The 13469-nt window shown below is 32.8% G+C and overlaps 1 protein-coding gene across 1 annotated transcript; it reads right to left on the bottom strand.

The window, feature by feature from the left end:
• Positions 1-5675: 5675 nt before the first annotated feature.
• LOC117928955 (3-oxo-5-alpha-steroid 4-dehydrogenase 1-like) lies at positions 5676-7622 on the bottom strand. Its single transcript, XM_034849107.1, has 2 exons — positions 7255-7622; positions 5676-6258 (listed from the first exon to the last, which is right to left on the bottom strand). Exons 1-2 carry the CDS (start codon positions 7558-7560, stop codon positions 5788-5790), a joined length of 777 nt encoding a protein of 258 aa, XP_034704998.1. The 5' UTR covers positions 7561-7622; the 3' UTR covers positions 5676-5787.
• Positions 7623-13469: the final 5847 nt, after the last annotated feature.

Genomic DNA, 13469 nt, shown 5'->3' with positions numbered 1-13469 from the left:
AATTCTGCATCTAGTCCTGGGGAAAGTGAACTTTTGTTATGGTACAAAAGAATGGTCATCCTAGGTTTCAGTACTTGCAACATTAATTTCCTTCACTATATTCAAATAAAGCTTCATGAGATTTTCAGTGTGAAGTGTGTGAACTTGCTAAACACCATCGTGCATCGTTTCCTAAATCTAAGTATAAACCATCCATACCATTTACTCTGATTCATAGTGATCTATGGGAACCCTCACGTACCCCTAGTAAGACCCATAAAAAATGTTTTAATACTTTTATTGATGATCACACTCGCTTGTGTTGGGTATATTTGTTGACTGATAAAATTGAGGTTTGATCAGTCTTCATGAACTTTCACTCTATGATATAGACTCAGTTTCACACCAAAATTCAAATTCTTCGTATTGATAAGGGTATTAAGTATTTCAATCACTCCTTGAGCACTTATCTACAAGAAAATGGTATTATCCATCAAAGTTCTTGCGTTGACACCCCTTAACAAAATGGGGTTGTAGAATAGAAAAATAGACATATTCTTGAAGTTGCTCGTGCCTTGTTGTTTACTTCTCACATTGCCTCACAATTTTGGGGTGACTCCATTTTGATAGCCACATACCTTATTAACTAAATGTCCAGTCTGGTCCTATCTTTTGTCACACCTCTCCAGAAATTCCAAGAATTTTTTCCCCATTCTAGACTCGGTGCACATCTTCCACTTCATGTCTTTGGATTCACTGTGCTTGTCCATGCTCACGCACCCAAGCGAAACAAATTGAATCCCGGAGCACTTAAATGTGTCTTCCTTGGCTACTCTTCTACACAAAAGGGCTACAAATGCTATGACCCAATTTCATAGAAGCTATACGTCAGCCTAGATGTCACCTTCTTTGAGCATACTCCCTACTATTCGCTTCAAGGGGAGTTCGTGACTGAAGATAGACCACCCTTAACCTTAGACTACCTCGATGTTGCTGTGTTCAAATCCACTCTATGCCTTATATCTACCCCTTTGCCTAATACAGAAGGACACTTGAACTTAGGGGGAGATACGGAAATACAAACAAATAGGGAAACACTCATTTACTCAAGGAGGCCAAAATCGAAGTCCAATGAGAGTCAGAATCGGTGATAGTTCCAACCCCTCAGGAGTCTGGCTCTAATCCTGATAAGGTAACAGATGACTTACCCATTGCTCTTAGGAAGCAACCTCGTTCATGTACTCTCCATCCTATCTCGAAATTTGTGTCTTATAATGCTCTTTCTGCAAAGTGTCGTGCTTTTGTGACTAACCTAGATAGAATCCAGATTCCTAAAAACATTCAAGAAGCCTTGGAGATTTCAGAATGGAGAGAGGTAGTGATGGAAGAAATAAGGGCATTGGAAAAAAAATGGGACTTGGGAAGTGATGACTTTTCCAAGAGGGAAGAAACTAGTGGGCTGTAAATGGGTATTCACAGTGAAATACAAGGCGGATGGCACAGTAGAATAATACAAAGCCTGCCTGGTTGCAAAGGGGTTCACTCAGACCTATGTCATCGATTACACCAAGACATTTGCACCAGTGGCAAAGCTGAACACTATACGAGTTCTCTTATCCTTGGTAGCAAACCTAGACTGACCACTCCATCAGTTTGATATCAAGAATGCCTTTCTAAATGGTGAATTAGAAGAAGAAGTGTTTATGACGCTACTATCGAAGAAGTGTAAGGAAGAAGAAGAAACTAGGGTATGTAAATTGAAGAAATCTCTATATGGTCTCAAGCAGTCTTCGAAAGCATGGTTCGATAGATTTGTAAAGGTGATTAAGAACCAAGGATATCAACAGGGACATTTAGATCATATTATGTTCTTTAAACAATCCAACGATGGAAGGATGACGATCCTAATCGTGTATGTTGATGACATCATTCTCATTGGAGATAACACAGGAGAAGTGGAGAGGTTGAAAAAGGTCTTAGCCACAAAGTTTGAGGTAAAAGATTTGGGTCAAATGCAATATTTTCTAGGAATGGAGGTTGTCAGATCAAGGAAGGCAATTAGTATCTCCTAGAGAAAGTATGTATTTGACTTGTTGACTGAGACTAGTATGCTTAGTTGGAAGCCAAGCGATACCCCTATCAAGGCAAGAAAAAGGACGGAAAGCGATGGAAAACCTGTGGATAGAGGGAGATATCGGCGACTAGTAGGTAGACTGATCTACCTTTCTCACACTAGACCAGACATTGCTTTCGCCGTAAGCGTGGTTAGCTAGCACATGCATTCACTAAAGGAAAGTCACTTGGAAGCATTGTATAAGATCCTTAGATATCTAAAGGGTTCTTTAGGGCAAGGACTATTCTTTAAGAAGGGTGACAGTAAGATGGTAGAGATCTATACAGATGCAGATTGGGTGGGATCAAAAGAAGATAGAAGGTCTACTACCGGCTACTGTACCTATGTCTGGGGAAATCTAGTAACATGGAGAAGTAAGAAGTAGAGTGTACTAGCCAGAAGCAGTGTTGGGGCTGAATTTAGAGTAGTTGCATAAGATATGTGTGAAGGACTATGGTTGCAGAAACTATTGGAAGAACTACACATTATAGTAGAGCTCCCCATTAAACTCTATTGCGACAACAAAGCCGCCATTAGTATTTCTCATAATCCTGTTCAGCATGACAAGACCAAACATATAGAAGTGGATAAACACTTTATAAAGGAGAAAATTGAGAAGGGGACGATTTGCATGACTTATATCCCTACAAGGGAAAAATTGGCAGATATATTCACCAAGGGGTTACAGAGATCTAGCTTTGAAGATTTTATTTGCAAGTTGGACATGGTCAATATCTATGATCTAACTTGAGGGGAAGTGTGGAAATCCTGTATGATTTGGGGGGTGATTTGGAGGATATTGTGGTAGAAGATTGAGGCCCCAATTAGATTTGATATTTAGGTTAAATGTTTGGTTTGATTTTTATATTTCCATATTTTGCTCTCTGTGTATACATTAAATAGGGACCCGATTATGTAAATTATATACGATTGAATATACAGTTGTATTATTCTTAGTTTCTTCACTTATCCTGATGGAGGCTGTGGAATTATGTAGCATATCAAATGGTTGGTTTTCCTGTTTCTCATACTTTACTTGGATAAATAGGTGGAGGCTACTATATAGTTCTATACTGTTAGGTATGTTACACTAGCAAGGCATGAGTATGCCTTTCCAAATATATATAGTATTCCATGCTTTTATGTCTAATTAATTTCATATTTTGAAAAAGGAAAAGAAATTGTAATAAGCTTATTTCATGTATAGGTAGCTAGCAAGTTCCGAATAGATATGCAACAAGAAGTGAAATCATTCCCAAGTGATCCAGATAAGGAAAGTTAACATGATTAATAGGTTATGTTTTAACCTAGTGACTCTTGTGTATGATGGTCTCTCGTATTATGTTACAGGATTTTTTATTATTATCTTAATGTTATTTTATACAAAAATTTGCAAGTAATGGCACGTTAAAAATTATGTGCTAAAAATACCACAGTTGCCATATGTAGTAAAAATGCATGTTGAAATAATTTTTGAACAAATAATTTCAGTATTTTGGTGTAAACTCGTGTATTCAAAATATTGAAACCTTTCTCAAAAGATGATTTACTGTGCAATGAAGGTAATTTACGAATTATTTTCTCCTTTGTCATTTTTAAAAAATATGATACAACATCTTCATCATGATTATTATTTGCAAAAGGCTCCTCTCTAAAAATTCTCTCGGTGTTCTATTATTATCTGTGAAAGATTTATGAGAGATTTATGCATCTTCATCATGATTGTCATTCCACATCTTCTAATTTTCTGTTACATGGTTGTTGTAGATTGATTTGCTATTAAATCTAGGATATCACAATAAGAATGCATAAAGAAGCTACAAAACCAAGCTCAGAAACAACTTTTTGTAGTATGTGGCAACACAGAGAGTCCTACTTAGTCCCCACCTTGCCCAAGAAAGAACCAACATATGGACAGTGAAACATGTCTACACAAATTACAGACAAATTGCATAATTTTATCTTTCATGTAGAGGACTACAGGGAAACCTATCTTGGGTGCTGAAACTCACACCCTTACTATCTATTATAGATGGTGTTATGAATAAGTGGTTCACTTATCTTCTCAGTAGACATGACTTGGTGGTTGGCTGCCTGAAGTGGCAATAACGGTTTTAATAGTTTGGGGTGCAACAATGCTGCTCTTGGGGATGGGTCACCTAAATGATGACTCTTAGAACAGACCCACAAGGTGATATGCCAAATACCATAAAAGATTTGATCTATCCTCACTAAACACCAATTGGTTTTTAGATGATAAGTAGTATTAGAGCTAAAGGTCATGAGTTTGAGTCATGAGAACGTCATATTGGGATGTAACAATGCTGCAAGACGATGCATCACCCAAATGATGGCTCTTAGAATAAGTCAATGGGGTGTGATGTCAAATGTAATAAAAGGTTTGACCTACCTTACTAGACACTAGTTGGTTTTTTGATGAGATGGTCAAAGCTTGATTTAAAAGCTCGTGTTTGTTCAAAATCAAAGTTTGATTGTTAATTAGTTCTTTAATCAATTTGTTACATAGTTACAAGCCTAGGGACTTTGTATAAATACAGGGAAAACTAACTGAGAGGAGATTTAATTTTGAGAGATCAATTCTTGAAGTACATGGGAGTGCTATGAATTTAGGGTTGGGAAGTTGCTGTGGGACTTGTTTGAGCCAAGGGAAAATGAGGAAAGATTGCTTTATGCAATTCTCATTTGTACAGTATAAGAATATTTCTTTGATTACATGTGGATATAGGTCTGGATGAATCTCAACCAATGAGCCCATTCTAATAGTGTTCATTTCACAAGCAAAGATAGACTAATAAGAATAACAGTAGGATCCTTGTGGACTTGAACCACATAAATTCGTCCTCACTGATTCCTTTCTTGCTGCAACTTCTTGTTTTCTTGACCAATTGCTTCTGTGGTTGTGTGGTCTCTTGATTGCTTTCAAATGGATATGCAATAATTAAGGGGCTCTACAGGTGTTGGTTTGGAGTGAGAAAAGTGGTAGAACAAACAAAGGATATAGTGGACTATGTTGATTCAAATTTTGCTAGGGATTGTGCCAAGAGAAGATCAATGACAGGGTATACTTTCACTCTTGGGGGGAAATACTATTAGTTGGGAAGCAACTTTACTGTCAATAGGGATTTAGAGGCCGAGTACATTGCTTCAATAAAAGTAGGGAAGAAATCTAATATGGTAAAGGTCTGGTTGGTGCATTATAGGGGTAGCAAAAGGTTTTTATTTGCAATTTATCTCACAAGTAATCAACTGTTTCAGGAGAGAACAAAGTACATTGACATTAGACTGCATTTAATAAAGGATATGTTTGATCAAATGACTGGTGAAGTTAAAAAGATCTCTATTGGTGAAAACCTAGCACATATGCTAACAAAGCCTGTTCCCAAATCCAAGTTTGAGTTGTTCTTGAGTAGCCCTTTAGGGGCTTTTGTGGTGATTAAAAGAAGAGTAATGATCCAAAGAATATCAACATGAAAAAACCTTTCTACATTCATTTGCAGCATTAAGTAAATAGTTTGCTCATAATTTAATGATTAGGTGGTCTTTAACAATATGATGCATAGTAAAAATTGAATGGATATTGTGAACTTCATTGTAAACATACAAATATAAATATATAATTCAACATCATATGTGCATAATATGTTTAGGCAAATACCAAATTCATTAATATACATCTAGAAAATGTATGGAATTAGAGCCTTGGTCTCCCTAGGGAAATTCTCAAATTTGGATATGTACCATTTCCTAGTAGCATAACTCCTTCCAATCAAGTACAAAGTTGTGCTTATTGTGAAGGATAATGAATAGAGTGTTTGAGAGATGAAGAATACCCCAGCAAACTCTAGAATCTCAAAAAGATAGTGTGGGCATATAACTTGGTGAAAGAGACCCCCTTTTGGAATTTTGTAGCCTTTCTCACCTTTTCCCCTTAGTTTGGAAAGGAGGTGGTGGTGGTAAAAATTACCACAAATTCCCACTGAAAACAGTAGAATCCCAGGGCATTTGAGATCAATTGCTGGCTCCATAAACCCTTGAGCAATGTGTTGGGCATGGATCATGGTTGCAGTGGTGGTAGAATAGCCAGAAGAGATGAGAATGATAGAATCCAGGACCATGCCACCACTGTATTTGTGTACAAACAGCACCTGCAAAGAAACACACCAGATTTGCTTTATCAACTGAGAATTAAGGTTTAATTTCGATGAGCTAAAAACTCTATTTTATAAGCTTAGAGCATGTTTCACTGTGTTTTTAGAAAACACTTTCAACATAAAAAGTGCTTTTAGAAAAAAAAAAAAAAAAAAAATATGGTGTCTGACAAAATTTAGAAAATATTTTTAAAAGTTGAAAAATTATTTATGGTGTTTTCTGAATAACACTTGATAAAAGATTTTTTTAAAAACACTTTTAAAAAAAGCATTTTAATTAAAATCACTTCTAAAAATAACATTAGCAAACACACTCTTAATAAAAGTTTTTAAGAGTTTGAAACTAAAAAAGAGCTTAATATAGAAGTAAAAAATAGTTGCTTCTTGTAGAAGTTATATTTAGACTTATATAGTAAATGCTTTTATGTTTAGTACAATGTTTACAATATAAATGTTGTTTTGTAAAAGTTATGACTTTGATTTCAATTTTAATTTTTACTTACAATAAAAAAAAATTAGTGAGAGTAAAAAAATAGGAAACTGTCCCAAATGATGCTAGATTTTTTATTTTTAATATTTATTTTTTTATATGCAGGAAAACCTTCTATTTTATTTTCAACACATAATTTTTTAGATGTTTCAAGTTAATAATTCATTTTTATCAACTTTCTTTCACACAAAAATAAACAAGAGCAAAATTTACTGAATTAATTGGTTAAAGGGGAATAAAATGATGATTCATTTTTGACATAAATATCTTTTATCATTTTAAGTATTTATATATAGGTTTTAAACCCTATCAATAATAATAATAATAATAATAATAATAATAATAATAATAATATTTTTTCTCAACTTCTGTTCTTGGAAGATCATATTGTATTTTCCCATCTTTCTTGAATGGAACAGTTAAAGCATCATATTAAATTACATCAATAACTTCTGGATGATATATAATTCAGACAAAAAGATAAGAAAATAGAAGAGAAATACCTCCAAAACTCTCTTGAAGAAATGGATGGTAAGAGCTGCAGTGACCAACAGAGATCGGAAACCTTTTTCTGGGAAAATCCAAAAGGAAGCAAAACCCACCAGAAAGGCCGGAGTGTAAAGTAGAAGCATCCCCGTTCTGCTGGAGACTTTGATTCTCTTGGAATTGGGATTCCATAATTTGGAATACTGAAGATTAATTCCCATCATTTCAAGGAATCCAAAGAAGGATAATCCTAGAATATTTATCATAGACATGGTTGTGATGAAGGAAGAGGATGGGTATAGAAAATCGAGTGTCTCCATCATAGCTATTATTCTGATAATCTTGTAGCAGCTCTGTTCTATGGGTGTGAGTGGAGAGGACAGATTTGTATGGCCTTCTGAACGGCCAGCATTGAAGGACAGTGATTTTTATGAATATTATGTTAGGAGCATGATAGTTTTGTATTTTTACACTTGAGCCTCCTTTTATGATTATATTAGTTTATTTTTTAACTTTATCATTTATTTAATAAACTTTTTATTGCTTCACTTCCTTTTCCTTTTTTATCATTCAACCTAACTTTAAGTTGCTTGATTTTAGGCTATTTCTTTTAAATCATCTTTTAATCCTACTTCCTCTCTTTACTTTTCCATGCATCCTTGATGATCTTTTATTTTTTAATAATATCTAAAAAAACTAATTTTGTTTAATGATTATTTTATAAAAATCCGTTCTAAAGAATAATCCAAGAAGATTTTTTTTTTTTTTTTTTAAAGTTCTTGTTCATAAAAAAAAGTAGCTTTAGTAAGTAAACATGTCTTAGGTCTATAAATAAAACTAAGTTGTAAAGCAAATCATTCTTTCAATCTTGGAAAGCCTCACATGAGAGGGATTTAAATAGGAGACTAAGTTCTACCTACCTTCCAATAGCTCCATTAGTCTAGTGATACTTGTACAAGACGTTCTACTAAATATAACAGTTTGAAAACTAATTACAATTGACTTAACTACTAATCGGTTTTCCTTAATAACCCCCCTCAAACTTAGAATAGATAAATCTTCTACTCTAAGTTTGTGTCTTAAGAAAGGAAATCTAGAGCTTGAAATAGACTTGGTGAAAATATCAGCAATTTGATCAATTGATAACACATGTTGAACTTCAACATTTTTTTTGCAATACCTTTTCTATAACAAAATACATATCCAACTCGATGTGCTGTCCGAGGGTGTAATATTAGATTTGCTGCCAATAAAATAGTGTTGACAATGTCACACCATACAAAGGGGATTTAAAAATTATTATTCTTAGTTCTCCTAGTAAAAACCATAACCATTTCATCTTTGCAACTATGCTAGCTAGCCTTTTGTATTCGGCTTCAGTTAAGGACCTTGAGATTATATGTTGTTTCTTGGAAAACCATGACAATAGATTAGAACCCAAGTAGACATAGTAGGTAGAGGTTGATCTTTTATCATCTACATCAATAGCCTAATCTCCATCACAAAAACCATATGAGTCTAAACTTGTTGACTTCTTGAGATGTAGACCATATTCTAGAGAACTTTTTAAGTACCTAAGAATCCTCTCAACAACTTGCCAATGTGACTCTAGTGGATTTTGCATGAATTGACAAACTCTATGCATCTAATCATTATTACTTGGATCACTTCCAAAGGTTGTCATCTTATGACCATTTGTCATTGGTGTGGTAGTGCTCTTAGCAAGTTGCATCTTGGCCTTGTAGAGGAGATATGTAATATATTTGATCTAAGATAAGTGAATACCATTTGCAATCTTCTTCACTTGAAGTTCCAAGAAGTAATTTATAGAAGTTATACTATCTTCTCACAATTGCCTATTACCAAAATGTCATCAACATATATAAGAACAAATTTTGAATGAGTAGATGTGATCGTGACAAAGAGAGATTGCTTTGACTTTGGAGATGAGAAGACAAATGTGAAAAGAGAATTACAATATCTTAAACCAAGCTCTTAGCATTTGCTTGAGCCTATGTAAAGATTTGTATAACCCACATATCAAATTTAGAGCTTTGAGATCTACAACACCAAGAGGTTGTGTCATGTAAACTTCTTCTTATAGATCTCTCTTCAGGAAGACATTGTTGATGTCTAGATGTCTTATTTTTTGCCCTTAAGCTAGAGCAATGGTAAAAACAACTCTAATAATAGTTTGTTTAATTATCAGGGTGAATGTTTCATTGAAATCAAACCTAGTTGTCTAATGAAATCCCTTTCTACAAGCTTAGCTTTATACTTGTTTATTGTCTCATCTAGATTCTCATTCACTTTGAACACCCATTTATACCCAATTGTTTTTCTTTCTTTTGGAAAAGGTATAAGAGATCAAGTTCAATTCTTGATTAGTGCTAGGAATTTGTTTGTCATAAATGCTAACCACAACTCATGTTGTAAAACGTTAATAATTGATTTGAGTTCCTTAGTTGCAAGAATGTTTTTGGTTTATTGATGTTTGCTTTGGACCTAGTCACCAATGGATGTGTATTGCCAACATGTGGCTAAGTTGACCAAAAGGAGCTAAAGCATGCTCATTAGTAGTAATTTCGGGTTCTAACAATACAATAGGTTGGTCAATAGGATTTTCTTATGATTGACTAAGAGTATTTGTGGAATAGAATGGATAAATAGTATGTTATACATGAACAATGGGTTAAGAAGAATCCAGAACAAATAGAGTTACCTCATTCTGAGTAGATTGAGTGTTGGATTGATCATGAAGATTTGATGGTGAGGTCAAAGGCATAGTAAAATGGCTTGAAGAAACGAGAGCAAAATTAGATAACTTTATAGTAGAAAAAGGAAAGGATTTTTCATAAAAAATTACATCCCTAGAAATGAAAATTCTATCATTTTAGTCTAAACACTTCTAACCTTTATGATTTAGACTATAACTAATGAAAGTGCATTGAACTAAACAAAAGTACATTTTATGTCTATTATATGGTCTTGTGTTTTGAAAACAATCATAACAATCATAACAAGTGTCTGTTTGATAGTGATTTTAGGAAACACTTTTAATATTTATAATACTTGAAAAATTTTATCATTCAAGTGTTAAAAATGTTAGAAACACTTTCTAGAATCACTTCCAAAATACACTCTAAGTGTTATAAACCATTCCACTAGATACAAGAGACTAAGTAGAAGCTTTGTATTCTCCTCCCTAATCTATTTGGATTGCTTTAATCTTATAGCCAAGTTGTAGCTCCACTTATGTTTTGAAATGGACAAAACCTTGAAGAGCATTTGGCTTGTTTCTTAACATATAAACCCTTGTAAAACATAAAAAGACATGAACAAAGTTGATGTAATATTTGTACCCATTTGAGGATTGTGTAGATGAGGCCTATAAAGGTTTAAATTGACGATTAAGGAAAGAGAAATTTATGGATTTTACTAACACAGGAGGCTAAGCAAAAAGTAGAGCTAATTTTATTGATTTTAAGGTATTTGACACATTGAAAGAACATTTTTGACAAAATTTTCTAATGGGTGGCCAAACCTATTATGCCATAATTCATAGATAGAACAACAAGAAGATAGTATTGAAACTATAGAAAAGTTGAACATCTTTGTTAACATACTGATAGATGAGGAGTTGAATGAGTAAACTTACACTAATTATTGACATCAATTTGAGACTGATAAAAAAACATAGAAATCATCTTTAACCATGGCCTCCAATAGCATTATTCTAGAATCCTAATCCTTCATAAAATTAGAGTGTGAGTGAAATTCAACAAAGACATTACAATCTTGAGCAAATTTTGACATACTTGAAGGTGCTTGGTAATTTTAGGGACATGAAGGAAGTGTTTTAGAGAGAGTAATTTTAAGGTATAAGGAGCTGAAAACCTTGATTAACCAACATGTTTTATTGCAAGACCCTTATCATTTCTAATGTGAACTTGCTTAGGCCTAAAATACTCAACTTTTGTCATCAAGTTGGTGGCATATGAGGTAATGTGATTGGATGCTCCAAAATTTGGATACTAATTGGCATCAAGAATAGGCTTTGGTGCAGCCATCATGATAGACATTTGAAGCCCCTAATGATGATCCTGAGATCCATTTTAAGGCTCTTGAAATGATTGGTCAAACCTATACTAGCATTGCATACCACACAATTGACATTGTGGTTTGTTAGAATTTCAGACACCTCATCCACTAAAGAAATTATTTCTTCCTCTTCTAAGACCATTTAAAGTAAAGCCCTCTCTATTATAAAAGTTTTGTCCACTAGGAAAATTTTAGGGAAAATTCCCATGGCCACTAGAAAGTCCACTAGATAAATTCTAACCAAAATTACTAAATTGCTTCTTTCCCTTGGGGATTATGTCCAAAGACAACAACAACATTTGCCAAACTATTTTCATTTGAGTCCAAACTAATGTTACTTTTTCCCCCTCAATTCTTGCTTCATAATTTAATATTAATAATTGAAATTAAAATTGAACTATGCACATAAATGAAATTCAATATGCAAATACAAACTATAATTTAAGTTAAATATTAAACCATTATTAAGATAAAACTACTCATTTTAATCATTCAAGTTATTCAATTTTTACTGATTAAATAATTTAAATTGAATTAGATACATAGTTTAAAATAATTAATGAGTCTTGATTTGGAGTTAATCCACAACTTCAACATTAAATTTTCAAAATTATAAAATTTTGAGAGAAATCGCAAACAAAATTAGAGTAATATAAGATCAACAAGATTTCAATTGAATTATATATGAAATGAAATGAAATCATCAACAATAAATCACCGATTTTTATTGGCTATAGTTTTGTTTCAACTGATATTTCTTAGATGTATTGATGACTTTTTACCGATTTTTTAAATCCATCAAGAATTCTCCCATGTATCTCACTTCGTTGGTCACTTAGATCCAAAAGTTGATATTTTGACGATATTTCTCGAGATTTTCGTCCTTGATCATTTCAAAAATATAAAAAAACCTAAGAAGAATTGCTTTAAGAAGAAGAAGTTCACAAGTATATTATTGAATTTTTATCTTGCCCCACAAAAAAACCCAAGAAGAGGTATGACAAAAAAAAAAGGGAAAAAAAAAGGAAGATGGTCGGTTCTCTAAGAACCGGTTAGCTCCTACTTGACCCCAAAATGATAAAGGCCTGCTACACATTTGAGCCCAATACCATGCACGGTCCCCTCCACTCATCCAACTTCTTGTATTTTCTACTGTTGCGAGTAATTTATAACAACAAAATAATAACGGGCTGCTACACGTTTGGGCCCAACATCGTCCGCAGTCTGATATTCAACCACCTTGTTGTTATATTACTCATGAGATGAGAAAAACAATTTCTGCGCTTGGAGGACTCGAGCCACCGATCTCCATGTTATCAAAATGAGAGGATGCCTTACACAACAAAACAACTTGCTAAATATTGTTTTAAAATAATAAATAGGAATATTGATTTTTTTTCTTCAAATTTTCACCACCCTTAAATAAACATAAATATTTGCACATTTTTTTTTGTTTTTAAAAGATTCATTATTTAAAACTCTTAAATAAATATTAGAATTTACCTTAATAGTTATTTTTATAATGATTATATAATTATAAGTATGAAATAATATAATAATTTTTAAAATTATAAATAACAAGATATATAACTTTTGGCGTATATATAAAATTAAATAATTATAATTTTCCTTCCATATATATATATATATATTTAATTTCTTATCATTATTAAATTTTATAAAATATATAAATTATATTTTTATAATGTTATTGGGTACCATCGAATCTTTTTTAATTAAATGATTGGTAGGATTATGAAAATATTGAAAAATACAAATATAATATTAAGTTTTTATTTTGCCCCACAAAAAAAACAAACAAGAGACAGCGAATCACAAACATCATGTGTTGAGTTCATATGATTCTTTTGGGAAAAAAAGAAGGAATTTAGTCTTTTCTTGTTTGCAAAAAGGAAAAGAAAAACCGCAGGAGCAAAAAAAGGAAAAAAAGAAAAAAGAAAAAAAGATTTTTACAAATATCATTATCATTGATGAAAATATCGGTTGTCATAGATATATTAGTAATAATTAGATTTGATGGATATATCGAAAAGTATTGATATAAATTTTAATAAAAAATATCGATGAAAGAAATTTTGTGCAAAATCCCAAAAATGATAAAACAAGAAAT

The sequence above is a fragment of the Vitis riparia genome, chromosome 13, assembly GCF_004353265.1.
Source record: "Vitis riparia cultivar Riparia Gloire de Montpellier isolate 1030 chromosome 13, EGFV_Vit.rip_1.0, whole genome shotgun sequence".
NCBI classification, from domain to species: domain Eukaryota; kingdom Viridiplantae; phylum Streptophyta; class Magnoliopsida; order Vitales; family Vitaceae; genus Vitis; species Vitis riparia.
Note: the sequence above shows the minus strand (reverse complement) of the source record. Positions and strands in the feature narration are given on the sequence as shown.

Bases quoted from the DNA above. Each gene is read 5' to 3' on its own strand.
- LOC117928955 (XM_034849107.1), bottom strand. From the start codon at position 7,560: ATGATGGAGACACTCGATTTTCTATACCCATCCTCTTCCTTCATCACA. The intron at 6,259-7,254 runs GTATTTCTCTTC...GTTTCTTTGCAG, and splicing joins TCTTCAAGAGAGTTTTGGAG to GTGCTGTTTGTACACAAATA.